Source organism: Drosophila willistoni, chromosome 3R (genome assembly GCF_018902025.1).
Source record: "Drosophila willistoni isolate 14030-0811.24 chromosome 3R, UCI_dwil_1.1, whole genome shotgun sequence".
NCBI lineage: Eukaryota > Metazoa > Arthropoda > Insecta > Diptera > Drosophilidae > Drosophila > Drosophila willistoni.
Window position 1 is genome coordinate 16,781,625 of NC_061086.1, and position 27,234 is coordinate 16,808,858.

At 34.2% G+C, this 27,234-nt stretch overlaps 3 protein-coding genes and 1 long non-coding RNA gene across 4 annotated transcripts; 1 reads left to right on the forward strand and 3 right to left on the reverse strand.

The window, feature by feature from the left end:
- Positions 1 to 2,841: 2,841 nt before the first annotated feature.
- On the reverse strand, positions 2,842 to 4,113 carry LOC111519421. The gene is made up of 2 exons (XM_023180316.2): positions 3,425 to 4,113; positions 2,842 to 3,367 (listed from the first exon to the last, which is right to left on the reverse strand). The coding sequence occupies exons 1-2, from the start codon at positions 3,945 to 3,947 to the stop codon at positions 3,345 to 3,347; spliced, it is 546 nt and encodes a 181-aa protein (XP_023036084.1). The 5' UTR covers positions 3,948 to 4,113; the 3' UTR covers positions 2,842 to 3,344.
- Positions 4,114 to 6,925: 2,812 nt separating this feature from the next.
- LOC124459771 lies at positions 6,926 to 8,654 on the forward strand. The gene is made up of 3 exons (XR_006953789.1): positions 6,926 to 7,432; positions 7,536 to 7,593; positions 7,895 to 8,654. It is a non-coding gene; the product is annotated as an uncharacterized LOC124459771 (long non-coding RNA).
- A 4,318-nt stretch (positions 8,655 to 12,972) lies between these two features.
- LOC6650339 (facilitated trehalose transporter Tret1) lies at positions 12,973 to 14,917 on the reverse strand. Its single transcript, XM_002074185.4, has 7 exons — positions 14,855 to 14,917; positions 14,674 to 14,791; positions 14,497 to 14,608; positions 14,302 to 14,432; positions 13,888 to 14,237; positions 13,410 to 13,822; positions 12,973 to 13,333 (listed from the first exon to the last, which is right to left on the reverse strand). The coding sequence occupies exons 1-7, from the start codon at positions 14,859 to 14,861 to the stop codon at positions 13,136 to 13,138; spliced, it is 1,329 nt and encodes a 442-aa protein (XP_002074221.3). The 5' UTR covers positions 14,862 to 14,917; the 3' UTR covers positions 12,973 to 13,135.
- A 3,248-nt stretch (positions 14,918 to 18,165) lies between these two features.
- LOC6647271 (facilitated trehalose transporter Tret1) lies at positions 18,166 to 20,813 on the reverse strand. The gene is made up of 7 exons (XM_002070784.4): positions 20,498 to 20,813; positions 20,315 to 20,432; positions 20,088 to 20,199; positions 19,875 to 20,005; positions 19,219 to 19,577; positions 18,741 to 19,153; positions 18,166 to 18,672 (listed from the first exon to the last, which is right to left on the reverse strand). The coding sequence occupies exons 1-7, from the start codon at positions 20,577 to 20,579 to the stop codon at positions 18,475 to 18,477; spliced, it is 1,413 nt and encodes a 470-aa protein (XP_002070820.3). The 5' UTR covers positions 20,580 to 20,813; the 3' UTR covers positions 18,166 to 18,474.
- Positions 20,814 to 27,234: the final 6,421 nt, after the last annotated feature.

Below are 27,234 nucleotides of genomic sequence, written 5' to 3' on the forward strand. Positions count from 1 at the left end.
GATTTGTTTATACTCTTTTTAGACAGTAGCTGAAATTGGCAGTAAGTAGTATGAGTATTCGAATTGAGTGAACATCACATAACGCCAGTCAGAATTTTCTAGAGTCTTCTCGTGGAAACAGTTCTTGAATATCCAAAGACAGTTTTTAAGTCCTCAGGCTTTATTCAAAGACAGTTTTTAAATCCTCAGGCTATATCATATAGATAGTTTTTAAATCCTCAGGCTCAAGCGTTTTAGCGCGTCTAATCGTTTTGATTAGAGCATAAAATTCCTAAAAAAATAACAGAATTTTTCAGGCCTGTTTTCGAGTGGTTTTCAAAGGTCAAGAACTTGCCAAACTTTTCCAATTTTCTAGAGTCTAAGAAAAAATGTAAGAATAAGATTCATTTAAACACAATTTTGAAATTTAAATGATTACTGGGCAGATTAATTCCAAGGATTGGAAGACAAACGATATGAAACCGATAAATTTGTTGAGAAATTGAAAGCAAGAACGTCCCTGATTTTTAAATCATTCCCACTTTTTCGGACAATTGTTTTAAAGAGTTTAGAAATATCCTATGAAATTTTGAAATTTGTTCAATTCTATGTCTTAGTATTCCACTCTTTATGTGGATTGCCCTTGTGTGGTTAGTGTATACGAAAGGTAGGTAGGATTTACTGTATTGTTTGGCGGCACCCTAGGAAATTATCTTGTCAATGGTCAGAGCTGAGAAGAGCTTCAATTGCGATCCACGTCCAGGCTGACTGGCTGGTTGACTAACTGGTTGGTTGGCTGGCCAAAACTCCACTGTGGCTTGGCGTATGGACAGTAGCTAGCAGAGTTCCCGTTCCCAGCAGTCTCCCTTTTAGATGGGACCGTTTTGTATTATCTTTTTCTTCTTCTTTGGTTTTAAGGTGTGTTCATGTGCTCCCTGGCCATGCCGAGTACCATATTTCTTCTTCATTTGTTAACATAATTTACATATGGTTATATAAGAGCATTAGCATTGCAAAATTCATCACCGGAGTTCGAATTCGTTGAGGCATGTTTTATTTAATTGCCTTGAGAGGGGCAGGGAAAGCAGTGAAAGAAAAGAAAGACATGTTAACTGAGGAACATCAATTTCTCTAAAGGCAATTGGCCATTTCGACTTGGTCATTGGGTGGGTAAATTATTTTAACTAATTTAACAACAGCAGGGAGCCAATTAAGGGTATGCAGTCATAGTAAAATACTTTTGTTTTTATATATTTTTTTTAAGGTAGTTAAATTCTTACGGAAATTTTATCGCTACTTCCTTATAGCCAGTCTTATAAAAATACAAAATAAAATTGCAGACAATGTCAAATGGTAGATACATACCTTTCAATTTACTTCAAAGCACTTTAACTGATTCACGATTCTTCTCAGACAATGTAAGTACTGCCCCTGGAAGTGATAAAAATCTTCAAATCTTTAAATCTTCACGAAAAGCAAACAGAAACAGAAGTTTTCTTTGAGGTGTATAATGAGTTAATTGAGGCATTGAAGACATCCCTCCCCCCTCCCTCTCCACACAATTGCCCTTTGTGTGTGTGTTTGTTTTTTGGTGTAAACCAAATGAAATGAAGTGTATAATGTTGGCATTATCGCGCTTCAAGTCTGCCAACAACAAGAGGAGACAAAATCCAGCCAGTTGCAGTTGCAGTTGCAGTTGCGGTTGAAGGGCAGGTCATGTCGTGGGTGTGGGCCTGATAACTAACTGCAGCTGTATAATTATATAAAAGATAAAGCATAAATTTGCATAGACTAACCAGCAATGGCAGCTGGTAAAGTTTAAAAACAATTGCATAATTACAACAATAACAGTTAACTTTTGTTGGTTTTTTTTTTTGGCATTTGTTTTGCCATTGGCATGTGGGCGTTAGTTTTTTTTACTAGCAGCTTTTGTGTTGATTTTGTATAAAATTTAATTAAAGTAATCAGTTATTCACACACACACACACACACACACAGTTGACTCTCCTGAGAACAAATTCATATTTATAGAAGATACAAATTACAAAATCACAAATTTTCATTAACGGTCAGATTTGTTTTGTGGATTTCACTAATGATCCAGCAACACGAAACGAAACGTGCAACATTCTCTTATCTATGATTTGTTGTTGCCTCTTGTTTCTTCATCTGAATATTTATGAGTCTTGTTTGGCAGTCTTAATTAGCCAGTTGTAGGATGCGGATGAATCTTCTTCTCTTTTCTTTTAGTCTTAGCCATATTGCATGTAAATACAGTTAAGGCCAAGTCCTATCATGGGAATATTTTTATTATTACTATTTTGACAAAACCTGTTCTTTTTGGCTAGAACCCAAGAATTGTTCTAAGATTCGTTCTCGAAACATTGCATGTTTATAATATTTTAATTTAACCAACTTACCTAGTCTTTTTAAATTGCATAATCTTATCTCCTTTGTCTCTTGGGTTTTGTCTTTTTGTCGTTTGCTGACACAGATTTATTTATAGCTTAGATTTGTCAACTGTTGTTCTGTTTGACCACAAAGCCGGTTTTTATTTTTGGGGGCCAAAGAAATTGACTAAAGTTTTTGGGTGTGACTAACACAAAAAACGGATCCAAACTCTATCATACATAGTTATGATATGCAAATTACTTCGGTTTACCTTCAGAAATGCATTAGAATTTAATTTGCAAACCGTCAATCAACAGAAAGACCTTTTAATCTTTGAACGTCTTAAAGAGAAATGGAAATTTTATATCTTTCTTTCCCCACAGATCGCTCATCAAATACATTTTTATGCCGCCAATAGAAAAGAGTTTAGATCTAAATTGAATTCCGCCATAAAGTGAAAAAAACATTTGATTTTCATTGTTTTTGTTGTATTTAATTGTAGCCTTGTGTCTGTATTTAAGCTGCTTAGTGTGAATTTCATATCTGAAATTATAAAGTGTAATTCTAAATATATTGACTGCTGCTGGTACCAGTCCCCTTTCAACTGCAAACGCTATCAGCAGCCAATATAGGTATAAGTGTGTAAATTATATGTTTTTTTTACATTTTTGTGTTTTTTTTTACTCGTTTTAGGGCGTCGTATATTAAGGGATTCTTGATGGCCATACAGAATGTTGGGGAAACATTCCAGAGTTCGAAGGATCAAAAAAGCAGTTGTCACGATTTCCACGGCTGAATTCGGATTGGTAAACCCGGGACAACGACACATTTTTCATTGAAAAAAGGCAGAGCCCAGTGGCAATTGTACATCAAGTAGCGAAATTATTGGACTAGGGACCCAATACTTCGGAATGAAACACACGCAAATAAAACGAGCATAATTAAAAATTGGGAATTTACCCCAATTGATCAATTTAGGTTGCCCGATTAATGTAGTCTGCAAAAATTAAATGGTTACAGGCATAAGGACATATAGATGTAGATTTATACTTACCCAAAAAGTTGTATAATTTATCTTTATCTTTTCTTGTGTTTGTCACTTCGTTCATTTTTTCCAATTCTCCTTGCTTGGTGGTAGTTTCTTCTGTAGAGTTCTTCATAACGGTGGCATTCAATACCCTTTCCATTGGCTGCTCAGTGGATAAATCGCTGGGCCCACGCGATTTACCCACACGATAACAATGGAATAATGCACGTCCCCATTGTGGCACAATTTGTCGGATTTGTTCATCTAGCTGCAAGGAATCTATCGACTCGGACTTTGAACTAGCCACAAAGGCATTTGGGGACTGCACTTTGAGGGCCGAACGCCGCCTGTGGCTGGCTTGCTGCAGATGCCTCCAGTCATCTATTACAAAGAACACGGCAGACACAACGAGCAGCGCAATCATAAACAGCACGAGAAAACAGAGAAGATCCTGCACCAAGTGTTTGAGTCGTTCCACTGACCTTTCCCGGGAAGCTGGAGCTGGGACTTCAATGGGAAGGTGTTGTTTTTCAGCTTTGTGTAGATCCATGAGTTAACCTGAAACACAAACTTCAGGATTGGAGGATAAAAGGACCGAAACTTTGAAATGACTTTTAGAATTTTGTACTATTTCCATGAATAATTTTTTATATAAAATTTAGTAGACGAAACGTTGTTAACTGCTCGAGCTGTGGAACTGTAATGATTTTACTTAGAACCTGCTCGACCTACATGGACAAAAATTTTGACGTTTAAAAAGCAATGCCAACTAAGATTTTGATTATTTTGAATTTATTTTCATCTCTCGTTTTTTTTTTCGTTGGTTTCCATTTCTCATGATGAGCAGCAACTTTCTCAGCTTTGATCACTTTCAAATTGAAATTGGTATAATTGAAACTCTTTAACGGCATTTTAGAGCCCCATCAACATGGGCTCTTTGATGTGATTGAATTATTGGACACTTAAATGGGCGGCTTACAACAAGAAATCCAAGAAAAAAACAGCGAGAAGAAAGACTTTTTGCACTTTGGCACCTTGAAGGCATTCAACATCAACACTTTTGGTCATTGGGGCCCATTTCTCTGCCCTGTTGCCTCGTCCCATTCACCCTTTCGCCAAAAATGGGAGCCATACATACTTGCCTAGCCATGGCGGCTTCCCTTTCAGTTGATGTTAATGAAGATGTTGCCATGTCTGATGTCTGGCACTTCATTAGTCAGGAAGTGTTACACATGAGGCATGATACTCTCGGAGCACAGAGGAGCGGTAGAGAAGGGAGCCGGGAATGTTAAGGAAATTGAAGCTTAATTTGATTAAACCATAGGAGAAAAAAAAACCAAGGAAAAGTGTTATGCAAAAAATTACTAAATAATATTTGTTATTTAATGCTAAGTGGTAGAAAATTTGTTTTTAAATATTTCTACTAAATCTATGTAATTTGTGTGGAAAAAAGAAGTTAAAAGTTTAAAAAAAATTAATTAAACGAATGCATTTATTCAAAAATGGTTTGCCAAAATTAAATTTAAACCAGACGGCTAGGCTAACTTTGGCCATGCCGAAGTTTGTATACCTTGAAAGCGAAGAAACGTTTTATCTAAAAACAAGAATTTCTGTCAACGAATGGACTTCAAATCAGGACTCGATCAGTTATAGGATGCAATTTTATGGCATATTCAAACAGGTATCTGTAATTGATCAAATTTGCAAATTTTTTTTAATTTATTGAGGGGGAAAGCGATAGTTTGAAACAAACTTGATCTACTTCCACACTATAAGAGACCACATGTAAAATTCGGTGACGAACATGGCTAGATCGACTGGTCCATAGATTCTGATCGAAAATAGTAAGCCAACCTAAACAAACTTAATATTTACTATTACCGTTTTGGAAGAAATCCATCTAATATACCTTTTTTTTGTTCCATCGAACTCCCACATTGTATCTGGTTTACTGACGTATGAATTCTATTTAATCTATTCTTATACAGTTTTCAAATTCAAATGATATGTTTAGAATTCTCTTATTATAATTGAAGATATATAATTAAAAATCGATGCCACATACTGGTCATAACATACACGGTTTATAAATATTAAATAAAAGAAGGGGTCCCGTAAATATGTATAAATATTTCGTTGCATACTTTGAGGACCTGTTCAAATTTTTTTACAATTTTAATAAATTGTAAATTGGTTAATAAATATTAACCAATATTAATATTAACCAATAATTAGAAAATATGAAATACATATATTTTCTATTTGAAATAAAGTGTGAAAAAAGCCTGGCCTTATGTCGATTGTGGAACTAGTTTAAGATGAATATTTCTCTTATATCAGCAATTAAATCAATAATTTGCCATTCACGAACAATTTACAATCAACTAAATCATCTTGTATGGCAATAACAAAATGTAACTCTGTTGCTGAACGTGAGGGAGGAAGGGTGTGGAAGAGGGTTATGTCATTGTACTTAAAATGCCTTTTGTTCAGCTCTTTAAATGGAACTGATAAGCGAAGTCAGACCAGTCACTTACCCGAATTCGGAGGGAGAGAAACCAAACTGAAATCCAACAATGACATTACATAATCCCAACAGCAGGCACAATAACCTACAAAACCCACAACCTCGACAACTAACCCAAGAGTGAACCCAAAAATGTGAATCAACGTAATACAGTTTACAGTTTACAGCTTCTAAGCGAGAAAATCTCTATGTTGTGTGTGGGAAATTGCGGCAACGACAAATAAATTACAAGTAAAACGCTTAAGGTCAAGCGATTTGTGCAGAAAATGAGGCATATAGAAAATATATTGTCTTAACTGAGCGAAGAAGATGCCAGACAAACTGAATTTTTTGATAACCGCAAAAAGAAAAGGAAACATAGCTGTGGGTCAAATGGCGTTGAGGTAACGAGTCGCGAGTTGGATCATCGACTTTGGCTTCGACTTCGATTTGGAAGTTGGAGTTGGAGTTCAACACGTGCAGCAGCAGCACCCAAAGAAAATTGATTGCCACTTTAGAAGGCCATTTCAACGGCAGCAGCAGTATAAATCAAAAGAATTGCAGTTAAATTTAATTGAGGCTAGGTCGGGTCTGGTCGGACTATGCTATGATTTGGGTGCTAGAGTTAGTGGATTGCCGAAATTGTGTCTTTAGGTCTGACATTAGCTTCACGTCCATCTTAGGGAGTGCCGCCGAGAGGGCGATCAAGTATTAATTCGTGTGCGAGGTATTTTACCAAGATGATGATCATCAAATTAAATTCACATTAGTTCTGCTTGTGTGAAAATTGACAGCAACAAAAGATTCTGATCAAATCTAAACTATGTGAAAATTGCAAACCATGAAGGAAATGGATTGATTGTGAACTAGATTTCAGTTATGACCTTGAGAGAGCTCATAAAATAGTAAAGTTAGCAAGATTTAAACTTTTAAAAAAGTTTGAACTATACACAAAGTGTTCTTCAACAGATGTAATAGAAAATAGAGAAAGTGGATCGGATACTGTTGTTTTTCGAAATCTTCTGGATAAGGCAGAAGGCGTTGATATTTTAAGCATAATTTTTGGAAAAATTTCAAATCTTGTTACAATTTGCTTAAAAATTTATGGTCAAAATAAGGAAAACTGTGCAGCCATAATTTTCAGGACATTCCTAAATATCCTAATTGATCGTTTATCCATTTTTATATATTTTCAGTTTCGGTAGAGGCAATAACACAATAAGAAACACTGTATTTCTTATTTCCTTGTACCAAAAACCGTCAATGCTGTAGGCAAAGAACACTAAACTAGTGTGTTGAATTTATCATGAAATTCTTCTCATAAAACATGATGAAATTGGAATTCCGATACAACTTCGACAACTTTCAGTACGTACATTCAGTACATCAGGGAGAATTCTCTAGATGCCCCCCTTGGATCCGACCCCGCAGATTTTCATGTTATAAATCAAATATATTTAAGTTCTGAATTGGTTGTGGGACTCACTACCAGAAGTTTTGGTTCCGAAATTTCGAAATTACTTTAAAAAGTAAGTAAAATCTGGTTTTTGTTATGTTGATAAGAGTAAAAAGTTAAAATTGAGCTTAATTTATGTTTAGCATTAAGTAATAGTTTAATATTTCTTTTAATAGATTATATCAAAATGATTTAGGAGATAAATATAGAAAAAACACAATTTCTTTATCTTAGGTACGTCTTTAAAAATATAATTGTTTTGTAAGTTTTTTTTTTATGAATGTTTCAGTAGATTTAAGCTGCAATTTCTTTCTGTCAGTTAAATCGTTTCGTTTTTATGACTAGCGAGCAAATAAAATACTAACCACAGTATATAATTGAAAAATTTAACAACTATAAGATAATTTATGCATTTCTTTTCTTATTTTTCTTTTGCATTGCTTGTTGATTCAACTTTACGGATTTTGTAATTTTTGTTGGCGTGCACATTTTTGGATGTTGTTCGTTCCCAAAACACACAAAAAAATAAAAACAGGAGGAGATGATAGAAATAATATAACATGAGGCAAGGGGCAAGTAACGTGATTTCCGGAAGTTGAAGCGCAGGCGCAAATGTCGTCGTTGTTGCTGTCGAATTGATTGTTGTTGCTGCTGCTGTTGCTGTTGTTGCTGCTGCCAAGAAGAAGCTAAGCCTGAAGAAAGTCGTGCCACAACAGCTGCAAACAGCAACGGCAACGGCAACGGCAGCCCATGCCCAAAAAAACCAGCCAACCAGCCAACCAGCCAACCAGCCATCCTGCTGTCTTCGTGCGAATAATGTCATTTGTGTTTGTTTTATAACCAAAATAAAACCCACACAAAAAAAAGGGAACAACCTCAACAACAACAGCAACAAGAGATTATCACTAACTTGCCAACTGGCATAAGACAATAAAGAAAGATAAACACAAAAATCAAATAGAAATTAACATGCCATTAACATTCAAATCGTTACAGGTCAATCCATGCCAAAGGCCACCAAATGATGGGAATTTCAACTAGGTCTACATATATAAAATGAGTTCTCTAACCAAATAATAGAGTATCCTAATGTTGGCAACTTGTACCAAAAAGTACGAGCACTAGGAATTTTCTCAGTTGTCTTTAGCTGTCAGTTGTCCGCCAACTGTGTGTCAAATTGCCTTCAACAGTTGAGCCAATCCACAACACCGAAGGGACCACCACAAACTTCAAGGAAATTAACTAAACCACGAACCAACAACCAAAAAATAAAAAAAAAGAAATTAAATATAAAATTTAAGCCTCTTTGAGCAAACACCTGTCTGTCTGGCACTTGTAGTTTAACGTTATTTAAATTTCATTTACTTAGTTTATTTTCATTTCTTCCACAGAATAAATACTTCCTGGACAAATTAAATGGATGTTTTTGGTAAAAGAATGTTAAGAATATTTTGTAGAAGAAACTTATACACACACACATTGAGTTTAGATTTGGGATGATCTAAGATAGACCTAAGTATTACTTAATTAAAGGATCAAATCACAAACGAAACTGGAAAAGTATTTTTGGCTCAGTAATTTCAAATTAGATTTACTTTTTGGGGTTATAAAGAGATGAAAAGAATCAAAATATATTGGAAATATTTATATTAAGGCACTGATCCCCCTAAATCCTTCTATAGATTAACGTATTTAAAGTTTATTTATATTGAGTCGAAACGGAAAGTTGTAGAAATTATCAATGAACATGCATAGTTTGTAATAAACCCAAAGGCACAACACTTTTGTATCTCTCACCTATCTTAATTCTTTTATTAATAATCATTAATCAATCATTATAAAAATAGAAATGTCATATGGTTTGACACTCCAAATTAGCCTTTGCTAGCAGTAAAAGTTATATATTTATAGGGATAGTTTTTTTGTATCATATTTAAACACTTTCATCGTTTTAAATTTTTTGCATTAGCTTTTTGGAAAAAACAACAAAACTCTTTTAAGAACTTGAAGAAACTTTCACGCCTAATACCTGGTTGAAAATTGCCTTAAGCCATCAACTATTAATCATACCTTTTCAAATTCTTTCCATATAACTTTTTTTCAGGGTCAACCATTATGTAAGCTCAGCTCAACAGAATAAGAAAAATGCGTCAGCTACTTTTTTTTCTACATCTTCACAAAAGACTTAATAATAATTAATTCCCCTTTAAGTTTTAAAGAATTTATTTGTGTCTTTTGCCTTTCAGAAAATAATCTTACACAATAATTATAGAAATAAAGCTGTCGTGTCCAACATAAATTAGAAAATAGAAAGATTTGCAGACAAATTATGTATGTATAAGTATATGGCCAATGGTGTTTTTGGCCTCAACCATCGTTCTTAGCAGCTTTGATCATGGCTAATTTTATGGCATGTGTGGCGAAATTTCGTTTGCTCAACAATAAAATTAATGTTCTAACATAAATTTCGATTTTAAAGGCCAAGACGTGTAAAATATTATATTATATTCAGCTAGAGTTTGCCACTCTTAATGACCTTTCAAAATGTCTGAAGACAGAGAGACAGGCAGACAGACAGACAGACAGATAGACAGAGAGTCTATCTTTAGCTGGAGATGCTGGCATAAGTAAATTAATTATATTATTGGCAGAAGCCTTACAAATTAAATGCTTTAATGACGGGAAGTGCTAATTAAAGTTTCACATTTTATTGTGTGTGTGTGTGTGCAATTTTAATGAACTTTTGTACAAACTTTTAATTAATTGCCATTTATTTTTGACACTGGCAACCAGTTCTAATCCTCTTAGTTTATGGTCTAGAAGGTTGTCTCAATTAATTGTAATCTCTGTGTACACAGTACCTAAGTATATAGTACAATTTTTTTGACTAGCTCTTGAAGTCTTCAAGTCTTCACCTTACTTCACTTTGATTCACTTTGAGCTTAGCACTTGACCTTTCCAATTAATCACGGCTAATTTATACAACTCCAAATAGATTCCAGTTTTTTTTTTCGCTGGCTTTTGAGTTTTATTCAAAACTAACGGTAGCTCTTGACTGACAGATGATAGTTTTTCATATTCATGGACCATGAGTCGTTTTGTTTATCTCACAAATTTTCACACCAAAAGTCTGGTTTTTTGAATATTTATGTTGTGGACTCCGTTTTCAATTTATTTATATTTGATCGTTAGGTTAAGTCTGAGTTAATTTTTGAGATGAGATGCAAATTTATTTTTTGAATAAATTTTATATTTTTTCATTTTGTTAAAAGGTTCAATCAACTTTGTGCTCAATAACTTAAAAATAAATAAATATTAGATGCAATCGATTTAAAATTTTCATAGATGAAACGTTAAATTGCGCGACAGTTTAGTAAAGTTCTTAAAATTTCCAGCACATTTTTTAATGTCATATATGTATGTAGATATGAAATATTATTAATGGCCAAAATGAGCTTAAATTTGCCAAAAACTCCATAATTTATTATAATTGATATCGTTTTTTAGACGATTAATGACAACTTGTTTTGTTTTTGCTTTATTAGCTTTTAAACTCATCTGTATTAATATTTGAAAGAAAAAAACTCTTAACATTTGGAGCTAAGGAATTGTAAATGTTTTTAAACCTTTCTTCAGATTGGCTAAAAAGAGCGTGATTTGGAAAAATAATTGTTGATTAATTTTACATTATGCAAAAATTTTCTACCTATCATGTATGAGCCTAATAAAATCAATGGCTTGTATAATAGAGAAAAATTGAAATCAAATCTGTAAGCTCCGGTTACCGATTCACAAAAAATTAGAGCATGTAAATATATTTTTGAAATCACAATTTTACAATTAACAATAAGCCAAATAAAAAGGAGAGAAAAAACGACAGACAATGGCAAAATCACGCACAATAAATAATTAATAAACCATATGCCATGACACAGTAAATAAATTGAAAGCAAAAAAACGCTAATTTCTTTACTTTTCTTTTCAATTGCGGAATCATATTCCTTGCCAATAATGTAGATCAATGGGATTGTGGCCCAAAAAAAATGAAATCATAAGTGTAACAATTGTGAAAAATTTGGCTACTGTAAGAGCCAAGACAAAAGATGACATTTTGCAGTTAAACAACAAATCTGCAAATTGCCTTTCCATACATGGTTCACATAGCAGTGTTAATACCCTTACAAATTAGATCTCTTATAAGTCCTTTGTGATAACTAATTTTAAAAAAATTTGACATATTTCAGTATGTCTTAATTTGAGCAATTGCTTAATTCTTAAACAGTTGCTTATCATTAGTATAAATAGTTTGTCTTTAGCAACAAGCTTTTGTTTAAGTTTAATGTACTCTAAGGTAAGTGTAAAATTGCTGCTCTTTTTTGGGAAGTCATACAGAGGGAGCCATAGGCTGAATTCGACTGGGTCAAGACAATCGTTGCCCTAGAGAAATTGGTAAATAATTTGGAGTCAGTGGTAACCACAAATCATATAAACAATACACAATTGATCTTATTAGATGTCGATTGTTTTGAAGGGGGGACGGAACTTGCTCTCATAACTAAGTATTGGCCACACACCAGGCGAATGATTTTCACATTTTTCCCTTTCTTTACCATCTTATATTTTTTTTGGATTGCCCAAACTTCCGGCAAGTCATTGACAGGGTTGCGATGGCGTTGGAGGGTGGGATGAGTTTTGATATTGGGGAGGGAGGAGTGTGTTTATCAACTTTAATCACACAACTGCAATTAGCTCCCTTGCACTTAAGTGCAACAACAAATTGTTACAAATTTCCGCTTGTCAAGACCAAGTCATACATACATACATGAGGTAGTAAGTACATGTTCCAATTTTTGTTTTTGAGAAAAACGTGTGAAAATGATGAAATAGCATTTTCATCTTCATATTTTCCAGGCTCGAAATGGAAGCCAGCTAACCCAAATTGTGAACTTAAGTGGGTTTTTGTGGACTTTCTGCCTGAGATCTGGGCAAAGATTTGTGTGTCCTGTCATAAAAACTCAAACAATTTGAAATGCAGAAGGCAACAAAAAAATTTGCAAAGAAGAGGCAAATGTAAATAAATTTTTGTTTGAATTTATGAGTCTTTGTTTGCTTTTCGTTGCGAATTCATTAATTCTTCATTCATTCAAAAATTCATAATCATAAAAAAAGATTTCCTTCTCTCTCTCTCTGTTTCTCTCTCACTCTTCCCATCTATCTGGGCAACTTCTCGTGTTGCAGTTGCAGTTTATTTTGGCTTATCAGACAACTCGCTGACTGCCACGAGTTGAAGTTGAAGTTTTTTCTTTCTTTTTGGTTGCATTTTTTGTATCATTGTGTAATAAAAAGTTTTATAATCGGCAAGTTGAACTTTCATTTTAAGTTTGATAAAGTGCAGCAGATACATATTCGAAATCGTAATTGATTGGGTTCAAAAGGTTTACAATTTCTGCCTCAAGTCCTTAAAGATGTGACTTGTTGTTTGGAGGATTTCAAAGTTAGACTCTTAAGTCTATTACAGACTAGTTTCCTTATTGTTTGATCCATAACACAAGATCAGTGATTGAACAGCAGCTTACGATTAACTTAATAAAATTTCTAATTAAAATTGCGATTATTAACCAAAAATGATCTAAAAAATAAAGCGAAGGAATAAATGGCTAAAATGAGTTAGTTTCTTAGTGACTTATGCAATGATCATTTTGGGCATGGTCATCTTCATTGAGTTTCACACGACTTCAAATCCAAGTGACAACAACAATCATCAGATAGGTTTGGCTCAGTGCGTCATCAATTTGCCTTTGGTTTCGGGCAGAAACAGGCCCAAGACAATGAAGCAAAAGAAACATACACCAGCCGACATATACATGGTAACATTTAAGCCATAATCATAGATCATGATGGGGTAGATTTTCAACGACACAAAGATAAAGGAACTGAAAGTGGCCATGCTCAGGGAAGTCCCAATAGAGCGTATCTAATGATAGACAAAAAAAAAAACGAAATAAAAAGTAAAAACTTTGATAATTGAGGGGAAGTTCCCCAAAACTCACCTTGGCCGGAAGAAGCTCTATGATAATAACAAAAAGTAGGGCTACCACACCCAACGAAGCTATTATGGCTACAAAGCACATTAAAAGCAAAGATAGCCACTCATTTTGGGCTAGAAATTCGGAGGAGGCAAAGTCTTTAAGCATAGCAATTCCTAGTTCACCTAAACCCATGCCAAGCATTGAGGTCAGTAGGAGGATTCGTCTACCCAAACGATCCACAAGGCCGACAGCACATAATACGCCCAATACCTGGGCAGCTCCCACAATAATAGAACAGTTATTGGGATTCAATTGAGTCTCTAGTTCGTTGAATATATGAGAGGTATAACTGAATATTGCAAAACTGCCCGATAACTGATTGCAAATGATTAGCACAAATATCAGTCCAAAAATCTTCATGGTTGGCAGGTTAACTGAAGAGCGAAAAGATAACGTTAGAGATAATGACAAACATTGGCCAGAGGCAGAATAAACTTACAGAAATCTCTTAGCGTTATCTTCTGGGTTATACCTCCACCAAACACCTGAAGACGAAATGTCTCAAATTCAATTTTAGCTGCATCATTCTCGTTGGATTCAGAAGTTGTGTTGGAAGATGAAAGATTCTTGTAAAAGTAATATGATTTTTTGGCTTGCTCATCCCGCCCATGTCTCAGCAAGTATTGTGGAGTTTCCGACAATCCTATGATGGCCAATATATAAATCACAGGAAGACAAATAATAATACAGGGCATCAGATAGTAGGAGAGATACGAGGCACAGGCAAAGCCAATCATTGTTCCAATGCTGATGTACACCATGGTAAGTGAGGATAGAGCACCTCGAACACTTAGAATGACAAGTTATTGATAAGATAATGAACATGTACCAATTAATACCGATTTGTGCTCACCTACTGTCTGCGATCTCCGCTACAAATATGGGTAATACAACATAACATCCGCCACTAGAGATGCCGGCTAAAAAGCGGCCGATATACAGATAAGTCACATCTTTAGCGGCATATGTCAGAATCCAAAAAATCTATATAATTAAAATGATTCACTGTTTTAAAATTAGTTGTCTTTGACTATTTAAATTTGTTTACCATATTTGGAATGGCAATGATAAAAAGGCAGACTTTGCGTCCCAGGCGATCGATTAAAAAACCAAAAATTAAATCACCCATCAACGAGCCCAGTCCAATCACAGATCCTACCCTGTGTGGGCAAAATCATGTAAATAAATTAGTAATAATAATTTCATTAGGCCCTATCTAACTTACCACGAGGACTGGACTACGGTGAGAGGATCACCAAAGGGATTATTTTCGGAAGTCAGCAAAGTTAATGTAGGTGACAGCCATCCAATGCCTATGCCATCAGTCAGAGTCATGATGTGGACTAGATCAATGTATGGTATAATGGTTTATTTGAAATTCACGCAAATCCAGACAATTTGGTCACCTGCCATCGTGGCTATAAGCTGCCAACGGTAACGTTTGTTGAATACATTTAATTTTTGTTCTTGCATTTTATTCATTTCAACGACTTGTTTATTGAACGGTCGTTTGTCTACTGAGAATGTCAACAATAGCTTGTTGAAGTTGTTGAATCAATAATCAATCAATTCCCACTAAAATCTCATTTTTCAATGATTTTTTTTACTATTCTACTAATGTTTTTGAGCATATTCAATAACAAGGTACGTACAAATGAGTGAAAGATAAGATTATTGAGAATTTCACAATGGGAGTCTCGCAATTCCCCACTTGAAACCAATGTGTGAAGATAGCCAGGAAATTTCCATATTGAAGGGAAAAAGATCATCTAGGCATGACTTTTGAAAGCGACTGTCTAATTAGATCATTAAAGTTTGGAATGAAATATGAATTCCCAAATACCCTGTAATGAGAAGACTTTATTATATAACTCAACGGTATTCTTTTTACTTGACTTGCAGTTTCTTAATTTTCCAGATTATTAAGATGATTAAAAAAAAAGACATATATAAATTAGTTACATTGTTGCAAGGTAGAAACCCAGAATAAATAGTGATAAATAAATTTTATTCTTCAGATTAGCATTCAGTCTTAAAGTAAATATTTATTAAGTTTTAATTGTACGTGATGATAAGATTTTGTTGGTCAATGAAAGATAATACATGGGTCATATCTTTGTGAAAACATTTTGAGTATAACTTTTACTTTTAGTAAACAACAATTACATATGTTTGGCCTGATGAGATTAAGTTAATTTCAATATATTCACTAGTGTCTCTGTGCAATTTATCAAACGTTTTTCCTGTATATAACATACATATAGTTAGAGATTGCGACCTATTGAAATTTAAATTGAATTTAAACCGGCTCGAGGTCAATCTTACAAAAGAAGATTATTTCAAAGGTAACACACAAAAAGGTGAGCAGGTTGTCTGTATAGCTATTTCAAGAACTACCAAGTTCTATCATCAGCAGACTTTGCTAAAGAACTCCAGAATTGCAATAGCCATACCATGTCTTCAACGCTAAAACTAGTTGGGAATTACATTGCCAACTAAATGAAGCGAAAAAAGCTGGCGAAGCCTACAATACCGAAGACCACCTTTTGTGCATTACCATTAGGCGCTATGAAATATTAGTGTAAGAGCTTCGCCCTTAACAAACTAAATTCAAGACCTGTTTCTTTTTATACACGGTATATTGTACCATATAGAAAAAGGGGTTTTTTTTGGAATAAAATTCCAAAAATAACGGCGTGCCTTCCGTTATTGTTATCTGGTTAGAGATTGCGACCTATTGAAATTTAAATTGAATTTAAACCGGCTCGAGGTCAATCTTACAAAAGAAGATTATTTCAAAGGTAACACACAAAAAGGTGAGCAGGTTGTCTGTATAGCTATTTCAAGAACTACCAAGTTCTATCATCAGCAGACTTTGCTAAAGAACTCCAGAATTGCAATAGCCATACCATGTCTTCAACGCTAAAACTAGTTGGGAATTACATTGCCAACTAAATGAAGCGAAAAAAGCTGGCGAAGCCTACAATACCGAAGACCACCACAGCTTTTTTCGCTTCATTTAGTTGGCAATGTAATTCCCAACTAGTTTTAGCGTTGAAGACATGGTATGGCTATTGCAATTCTGGAGTTCTTTAGCAAAGTCTGCTGATGATAGAACTTGGTAGTTCTTGAAATAGCTATACAGACAACCTGCTCACCTTTTTGTGTGTTACCTTTGAAATAATCTTCTTTTGTAAGATTGACCTCGAGCCGGTTTAAATTCAATTTAAATTTCAATAGGTCGCAATCTCTAACCAGATAACAATAACGGAAGGCACGCCGTTATTTTTGGAATTTTATTCCAAAAAAAAACCCCTTTTTCTATATGGTACAATATACCGTGTATAAAAAGAAACAGGTCTTGAATTTAGTTTGTTAAGGGCGAAGCTCTTACACTAATATTTCATAGCGCCTAATGGTAATGCACAAAAGGTGGTCTTCGGTATTGTAGGCTTCGCCAGCTTTTTTCGCTTCATTTAGTTGGCAATGTAATTCCCAACTAGTTTTAGCGTTGAAGACATGGTATGGCTATTGCAATTCTGGAGTTCTTTAGCAAAGTCTGCTGATGATAGAACTTGGTAGTTCTTGAAATAGCTATACAGACAACCTGCTCACCTTTTTGTGTGTTACCTTTGAAATAATCTTCTTTTGTAAGATTGACCTCGAGCCGGTTTAAATTCAATTTAAATTTCAATAGGTCGCAATCTCTAACCAGATAACAATAACGGAAGGCACGCCGTTATTTTTGGAATTTTATTCCAAAAAAAACCCCTTTTTCTATATGGTACAATATACCGTGTATAAAAAGAAACAGGTCTTGAATTTAGTTTGTTAAGGGCGAAGCTCTTACACTAATATTTCATAGCGCCTAATGGTAATGCACAAAAGGTGGTCTTCGGTATTGTAGGCTTCGCCAGCTTTTTTCGCTTCATTTAGTTGGCAATGTAATTCCCAACTAGTTTTAGCGTTGAAGACATGGTATGGCTATTGCAATTCTGGAGTTCTTTAGAAAAGTCTGCTGATGATAGAACTTGGTAGTTCTTGAAATAGCTATACAGACAACCTGCTCACCTTTTTGTGTGTTACCTTTGAAATAATCTTCTTTTGTAAGATTGACCTCGAGCCGGTTTAAATTCAATTTAAATTTCAATAGGTCGCAATCTCTAACCAGATAACAATAACGGAAGGCACGCCGTTATTTTTGGAATTTTATTCCAAAAAAAACCCCTTTTTCTATATGGTACAATATACCGTGTATAAAAAGAAACAGGTCTTGAATTTAGTTTGTTAAGGGCGAAGCTCTTACACTAATATTTCATAGCGCCTAATGGTAATGCACAAAAGGTGGTCTTCGGTATTGTAGGCTTCGCCAGCTTTTTTCGCTTCATTTAGTTGGCAATGTAATTCCCAACTAGTTTTAGCGTTGAAGACATGGTATGGCTATTGCAATTCTGGAGTTCTTTAGCAAAGTCTGCTGATGATAGAACTTGGTAGTTCTTGAAATAGCTATACAGACAACCTGCTCACCTTTTTGTGTGTTACCTTTGAAATAATCTTCTTTTGTAAGATTGACCTCGAGCCGGTTTAAATTCAATTTAACATACATATATATATGTAAACAATAAAAGATAACCTTATACCTGAAACTATTCACTTACTTTTGTTTGAACTCATATCAATCACAAGATCACAGTTCAAAAAGGGAAAAAAGACTTTCTCCAAACAAAATTAAATTTCTATTTAACAAAAGGTCCCTACTACTTCCCTTTCCTCTTTATCGACAAGCATTAAATTCAATACAAGCCGCAAAAACGTCTGGAAATTGAATTAGGTTCAAAAGTTCAGGATGAGATTTTCAGTCAATAAGTAGGCGAATGAGTGAGTGTGTGAGTGAGTGAGTGAGTGAGTGAGCAACTGCGTCTTATGCAATGAGCATTTTGGGCATGGCCTAGGGCCAAGTCATCTTCATTGAGTTTCACACGACGACACATCCAAGCGACAACAACAATTATCGGATATGTCTGGCTCAGTGCGTCATCAATTTGCCTTTGGTTTCGGGCAGAAACAGACCCAAGACAATGAAGCCAAAGCAACATAAGCCAGCCGACATATACATGGTAACATTTAAGCCATAATCATAGATCATGATGGGGTAGATTTTCAACGACACAAAGATAAAGGAACTGAAAGTGGCCATGCTCAGGGAAGTACCAATAGAGCGTATCTGAAAGTGCACAAAAACAAAAAATATTAAAAACTGTCAGTTACAAAATTGAAGATATCCAAACTCACCTTGGCCGGCAAAAGCTCTATGATAATAATGAAAATCAAGGCTATTACACCTATTGAGGCTATAATGGCCACAAAGCACATCAAAAGCACTGACAGCCAATCATTTTGTGATAGAAATTCGGGGGAAGCAAAGTCTTTAAGGAAAGCAATTCCTAGTTCGCCCAAGCCCATGCCCCCCATTGAGGTCAGCAGGAGAACTCGTCTACCCAAGCGATCCACGAGTCCAACAGCACACGATATGCCAAACAACTGGGCAGCTCCCACAATTATTGTACAGGTATTCGGATCCAATTTTGTCTGCAGTTCATTGAAGATGTGCGACGTGTAGTTGAATAATGCAAAACTGCCCGATAACTGATTGCAAATGATTAGCACAAATATCAGTCCAAAAACTTTCATCGTTGGCAGGTTAACTGAAGAGCAAAAAGATAACGTTAGAGATAATGACAAACATTGGCCAGAGGCAGAATATACTTACAGAAATCTCTTAACGTTATCTTCTGGGTTATACCTCCACCAAGCACCTGAAGACGAAATGTCTCAAATTCAATTTTAGCTGCATCATTCTCGTTGGATTCCTTATCAGAAGTGTCGGACGATGATGATGATAGATTCTTGTAAAAGTAATATGACTTTTTGGCTTGCTCATCCCGCCCATGTCTCAGCAAGTATTGTGGGGTCTCAGCTAGTCCGATGATGGCCAACGCATATATTACGGGAAGACAAATGATAATGCATGGCATCAGATAGTAGGAGAGATACGAGGCACAGGCAAAGCCAACCATCATGCCCATGCTAACATACATCATGGCCATTGAGGAGAGAGCTCCACGGACGCTAAAAATAGGATGAAAACAGGTGATTAGGTTCACAGGAAATCTTTCAGACTTTAAGCAAAACAAAAAATTACTAATTTCTTAAATTATAATTGTTTGTCTGTCCAAAATTCAAGGAGAGAGGGGAAGAAAACCTAAACTTCGGTCGAACACACAACTTTATCAGGAAAGCACGTAGCACTTGAAACTAGATTGTCTATCTGATAGTATTTGTTAAGTATTCGATGACTTAATTGCTGTCATATATTAATATTTACCAATTTTTTCTAAGTAATTTATTCTGGTATGTAAGGCTCACCTATTATCGGCAATTTCCGCAATAAATATGGGTAAAACAACGTAACACCCTCCACCAGACATGCCGGCTAAGAAACGCCCGGCGTACAGATATGTCACATCTTGGGCCGTATAGATAAGAATCCAATAAATCTAGATTAGAATACGGAACAATTTAAGAAAACAAATAAAAATGAGTAATGCATTCATAAGGAATTCCCCATCTATGACTTACCATATTGGGTATGGCCAAGAAGTACATACAAAATTTGCGACCCAGACGATCAAGTAGTAAGCCAAAAACTAAATTTCCTGTCAGTGAGCCTAGGCCAATCAAAGATCCAACCCTGAAAGAGCCAACCATAAAAAAGTTTTTATAGACCCAGCAATGACGTTTTCTTGTTTAAAATAAAGTTTTTGATTTACCTCTATTATCGGTTAATAGGTTATTTTTAAACTCACCAAGAGGCCTGCTGTATGGTTAGGGGATCACCAATTGGACTATTTTCGGATCCCAGTAATCTCAGTGAGGGCGATAGCCATCCAACGGCTATGCCATGAGTCAAAGTCATAATGTGAACTATAATAGAATAAATCGTTCCATAGGTACTTTGCAATTTTATACACTCATCTAAATTGTCATACCTGTCATAGTGGCTATAAACTGCCATCGGTATCGTCTATTGAATATACTCAATTTATGTGTCGAGTTTGGATCGTATACCATTTTTTATTTTTTTTTTGTAAAAAAAAAAAGTAGCTGAAAGTGTCTATTGGATGGTCGTGTGCCTACTGAGAGGCTCAGTGATGGTTCACAGAGGTTTTTAAAGCAAATCACGTTCGTATTATCGCCCCCAATCGCACTTACCTTTTATTTTGGTGTTCTTAGCGTAATCGTTAATAAAAAAATGTCTTGATGAGATTAGATAAGTTATAGTGGGTACATTAGATTGGACTACATGAACTCATATACAAATTATTACTGGCTGCTGATGCAAATGATTATAGGGTTTTGAGGGGTTCCTAATCAATTTTAAAGAAATCGCCAATTAACTGGAAATACTATATTAATTTACAAGTGTTTGTCAATATTAGTAGACGATTCCTGTTCCTGTGCTTGACATAATAACCCAAAAAAAAGATAGCATTTGTTTTGAAGTTGAGGGTCAACAAGATATGTTATCTTAATAGTTAATCTATCTTCCTGCATTTGTAAACTTGTTTTCAATTCTTATCTAGGCTTAAATTTTATAAGAGCATACTTTTTGCGACTCAAATACATATAAATATGTATGTAACATAAAACTTATGCAATTACATAAAACTAAAACAGCTTTTAAGCATATATGTAAACAATGTGACTAAGTGCCTGACACCTTAGTAACACTAGATAATCTCATGTTAAATAAGTATAGTCCGCTAGAGCCGAAGATTTTCTTTAATGATGAAATAAGAATATTATCTCACATCAGTGACAATTTGCTTAAATATTTGTTTTCTCAGTAAATTATGATAATGACAGCATGACAACAAGTTGTGAAGTTGTGAGGAAAGGAAAACAAAAGATATCAATTTCTGACATCTGCCGCTCAGAGTTCGGGATCGTGGCTGTGATCAAGTTATTATCTCTCAGCTCTCAACGAGTTATATCGATCTGGCTATAATGATGGGTTCCTGGTGCTACCAAGCTTACATAAATCTAAAATGCAAAAAGCCAACTCTGCATAAGGTTTCCTTCGTGATTCCTTCTTTTTCCTCTTTTTTTCTTGAATCAGAGTTCATGCCCTGTGGTTTGTTGTGCAGTTTGTAAAATGCTCAATAAAAAAAGGAAATAATACTACAGAAAAAAGGGGAAAAATATGCAACTATTTTTCTTCTTTTGCAGTGCAATGGAAACCGTTCGCAGACGTGATCAATGATCATCATTTTATGTGGAAGAAGTTGGTAAATTTAAATATCAGGTTTTTTTATTCGACTCTGCAGTTGTAGTTACCTACTCGTATCTGCTTTCATCATTAGCACACAATTGTTTGATCATTTTTGAAGATGTCTCTCTGTCTTTCTGAGTTGGCCAGACAAATTACCCCACAAGAATAAAACACAGAATTTGGCTATTTATTTCAATTTGGTTTCACTTGTTGAACTTGTTTGATGATGATTCGCATTCCACCGGGATGATTCCTTAGAGCAGGTCACAAAAAGAAGAAAAAAAGAGCTCTTTACTGAGGGGTTCTGGTTTCTGATTTCAAGTTGAACTAATGATACTCTGATTCATTTGCAATTTATGGTTAAGTTTTCGATGTTAACTTGAAGATTAAATCGAATAAACTTGTTGTGTTCACACAAAATTAACTTTGTGGTTTATGTCCATGTACTCAAGTTTTCAATTTAAATCTTTAAAACTTATTTTTCACATATTTGAATTAGAATTAACTTATGCATATTCTTAGTCATTCGTGCTGATTAAATTATAGATTTAAAAGTATGGTTTTGTATTTTCATACTTGGCTAATTCAACAAATAGAAATTATTTGCTAAATTTTTAAACTTAATTTTTTAGTATGAAGTCTTATGTTATATACTGAAGAATTTATCGAGGCTAAGACTGATAGATGTCATCAAATAAAATTTGTCTTTTTATACCATGCACTATAGGGTGAAATGGTATAATAAAGTCACAAAAATGTATGTACATATGAGCATATATATGTTCATATATTCTTGATAAGCATCGAAAGCCCAGTCGATCTAGCCATGGCCGTCTGATTCTCTGATTTCCCCTTTTGTCAAGAACTATACTATACTTTGCCACGCCCACTACAGTCGCCGAAAATTAAATAAAAATTAAATAAAACCGATTTTATCGAAGGCGAACAAAAAAAAAAATACCAAATGTTCTGAGTTGACTTGTTTAGTATGCGCTTAAATTATGTTTACTTATGGTTAATACGTATCACTAATTTCTTCGAAATTTAACTAAAATCGGCTTAGCAATATTTAAGTTACACGGATAATACTAGGTGGTCCATAAGGGCGGAGGTAGCTCTAGAGTGTTGGTGTGTTTAGTAATAGTGTGCGAGGTATGTTAAAAAAATTTACTAGACTCACATACAATTTAATAGACAATTGGTCGTCCAAATTTGAAATATTATCCGACTTGGTGCATGGTATACCGAAACGACATACTTACTTCATTTTTGTATTGTATATGAAATATTTTAAAAAGGTTTTTTGTTTTTGCCAAAAACATACATTTATGCTATAAATCAACTTTTTGATAAATTTATCTTAAACACAAATCATGACAAATTTGGGTTGGGTAAATCTGAACATCTTTTTGTGTGCAAAAGGTAGGCAATTCCAATGAATAACTTGTTAAGGAAAGTATGAAAGAGAAAACGATGACATGATTCTACATATCCAAAAAAAATATCAAGGATTTTTTTTCGAAAATTGCCATGAAGCACAACTCCAGCTCATGGCCATAACTAATTCTAAATAAAAGAAATCTCTAGTTTAAATTATAAACTTAAATTGTGTATGGCAATAAATTGGGCAACAACCTTAAAAGGTCGTTTCTGAGATGTTACCCAAAAAAAAATGCAGCAAGAGCAGCAGCAAAGTGTCAAATCATCGCAAGTATCTCTAAGAAGCCATCTGAACCCTATATTTAACCTAAAACTATCCATCAAAAAAAAAGAAGAGAAGTAAAGAAGTAACTGCCTTTTGGCCTGAATGAAGTAAAATTGAAAAACCATTTAAATGCCGTTAATTTTATTGCCGCCCGGTTGCTCTATGTGGCCCGATTGCCACACAAGAGTTCGAAAACAAAAGCGAGAAGCCAACCGAAATACGTAATGCAAGCGATAATTATTGCCTACAGGCCACCCCAAAAAAGAAAAACCCAAAAAAAAAAAATAGATGCCAAAAAAATTACAAAAAGTTTGCCGCCAAGGCATCGTTTGTCGTTGTCGTCGTCAAAGAAGATTTGCATAGAAAACGTGCGAGTTTTGCTTCGCTACTGTTGGTACGAGTATCTTGTAGATACTTTTGTAAGTATCTTTTTTTGCACCCACACACACACACACACACACACACACACACACACAGCACGCCAACGCTGTCAACGTGCTCACAGCAGGCATGAGAACAATCAAATTGCTCAGCTAACAATTTGTTAGCTGATTGCTAGTGATATTTTCTATATAAATATATTTTATTATTATTCACTTTTTTTTATACACAGATTTTATTGCTTATGCTATCGATTAAGCCATTCATTATGTTTGCATGCAATGGCAACTCGGTGTCTCTTAATGAGAACTTTAAAAACTCAATGTCATTTTAAAACTGATCAAAAAGTTTGCCATTAAAATCACCTTAAGCCAGGCACTTTTGCCTCTTTTAATGGAATCCAATCTCAAATTTCGTGGGAATATTTGGTAGGCGAAAACTGCATAATGATGCGCAGATAAAGTAGCCAAGTATTGGGTCGCTTTATGCAATCGACTCGACTATCAAATCATAGTAAAAATGAAAAAAAAAACAGCACTGTCCCCTCTCTGTCGATATTTTCAGCAGTCTTCTTCCTTTTATTTGCTTTTTAATTCGTTAACCAAGAAACGCCTCAAGTCAATAAGCAACCTCAGCTGGAATCTTTAATTTCGCCTTCGAGTTCACGAAATAACCAAACAAAAATCCAAATGCTTAATCCTTATTATTAGCTGAGTTAACAAACAAACGAGTCTCCAAGTCTGCCTAAGAAAAGTGTGCAATCATCTTCATTTCTAAACTAGTTTTTATTACTACAGAAATAAATATCAATTTGATTTTCATTTAAAATAGATTAATAACCTGAAACTTCGAGCATTTTTATTTGCAAAAATATGCTTTAAATCAAAGGTTTTCTTGAGCATTGGGAAGATATGGACAATTTAAACTCTGTTGAATAAAATTTCACTTTAAAACTTTTGATAGAATATACATAAAACTTTTATCTAAATGTAATTATATTTTTAAACTTTCGCATGAGCAGACTCAAGGTCATTTCTTTGAGTGAATATACCCAAGTCATTCCATTCGAGAACTACCAACTTCTATTGACATGATGTATCGTTGAGTTTTCTTGGCCACGACTTCCGATTCGATTTATTGAATAATATCTCATTTGTAGTTAAAGTGTAGTACAACTTTAAATAAAACTAGTATCGTAAAATACTGAAAATATTATATATACAAAATACAGTTTATGAATTGCCACCAAATTAAATTAAAGTAAATTAAGTTCAAATTTTGGGTCTTTGCATTAAAATTCCCCTTTAAAAAATAACCGTTTAATCTACGTCCTCAATATCTCTTTTAATCACCTCAATAACCAATTTACAACTATAAAAAAACATTCTAAAACATTTTTATTTAAGAATGAAAAATGTATATTCTAATGCATTTTAGTATTTTTGTTTTTACTAAATTTATTATAATGGGACTCAGTTCAATTATTTCTTTTGAAATTTAAATTTAAAAACGGACTACTAAGTTTTTTGTCTATTTACTTGAAATTTAAATCAACTTGAGAAACTTCTATTTTAATAGGGTATAATTGCACATTTCTTAAGTTGCTTCACTCGTTAAGATTTAAGCATGACGTCTCAGAAATACGTTACTTTTTTGAATTGTCCTCTGTTAACTAACAGAATGTTAACTGGCTGGCTGAGTGTCTACCGAACATCGGCAACTTGCCGAGGCTTGCTTTTGGTTTCTTCTTTTTTTTTTGCCTTCTTTTTTTGTTGTTAGTCTCTGTCTTTGTGCGTTTTCGCTAACAAACAAAACCAAAAGCAACAACAAAAAGAGTTGTTATTTTTGTTGTTTTATTGTTGCCTTTTTTTCGTGTGTTGGAGTCTTTGGAGCTGGCATCTCGGCAGCCTCAACTACTAAAGTTGGATGCCGCATTTGCCAATTGAAACATTCAAATGTGAATATCGTACGGGTGAAGACGTCTTCTCTGCTGGTCTTCCGTCTGGCTCTTCAATATTTGTAAACATCAAAAGGAATTTTATTGTGCTACAAATCCAAATTAAATACAATATACATAAAATAAAATTCAAAGTGTATAAGAGAAAAAAGAATTTACTTTTTTTGTGTTAAAAAATAAAGAAGCAATAATAAAAAGGGATTCAAGCGAATAAGAAATCAAATTACGGAGACTTTAGAATATCTTAAGAGCTTAAGGAGTTTAAACAAATGAATTGTTTTTAAAATATATACAAAAATAATAAACAAAAAATGTGTTGAAAACCATTAATGGATTGTTGAAAACAAATTATGCTCAAAACATCAAAATCACTTTTAGATTTCAAATGAATCTTACAGTCTTTGTTTCCTCAATTTATTTTTATTCCTAAAATTTTTTTGCTAAACTTAAAGTGATTTTGTATGTTTGGCATAAATCGTGAGTTTTGTGCATTAAAAACCAAAAAAGTTGCCTCTCTCTCTCTCTCCCTGTCTCTGTGTAGAAAAAAACGACAAGTAAAATAAAGATAAAGCAACATTATAACTAATATTCACGATTAGGCACAGCAACAAAACTCAAATAAAGTACGAAAACTTCAACTCTTCGAACAACAATTTTGGTTCGCTTCAATCACGAAATTGAAAGCACCCAAACACAGAAAAAAAAGGAAGTTACTTGCCCAGCTGGCTGAATTATAATTGCCAACTTACTGATCTACAAACTGACATTCAATGCGACTGCCTCTGCTTAAAGGTGAGTGAATGTGATCAACAATTCGAATCTCCATCATCTCATCATGATCATCGTAAACATCTTCTCATTGCTGGATGGCCACCTTAACAAAATGCCAAACGCATTTCATACGCATGAATGAGCAAAAAATTGTGTCTTAGTTGTCGGTTACATGGCGATTTGTTGCCTTTCACAAAAAAACACAAACACCAACATCCAACACCAATAGGAATAGCATCATCGGTTGGCTTGTTAGATTTATTGGCATACCAGCTTCTACTTAATTTTATTATCTTACTGTTTTCTGGACATATGCAGGCAAATGCTGGCTTAAGACTTTAGTTTTTGAAAGGTTTTTTTTTTTTTTTTATTTATATTACAAAATTGTCCAATGTGTTTTATATATGTTTATGGTTTTTGGAGATCTTTACAACTTTGGTTTCAAAATGAACGAAAATTAACGAAATATATTTGTAACTATATTATTGTTTAAATTCAAATTTACTTTAATTTAAACTTTAAAGACATCATCAACAATATAAAATGACGTAATTATCTAAGCTAAATTGCATGTCTAAATATCTTTTTTGAATGATAATTATTTTCATTAAACATTTAAAATATAAAAAATTCCATTTAG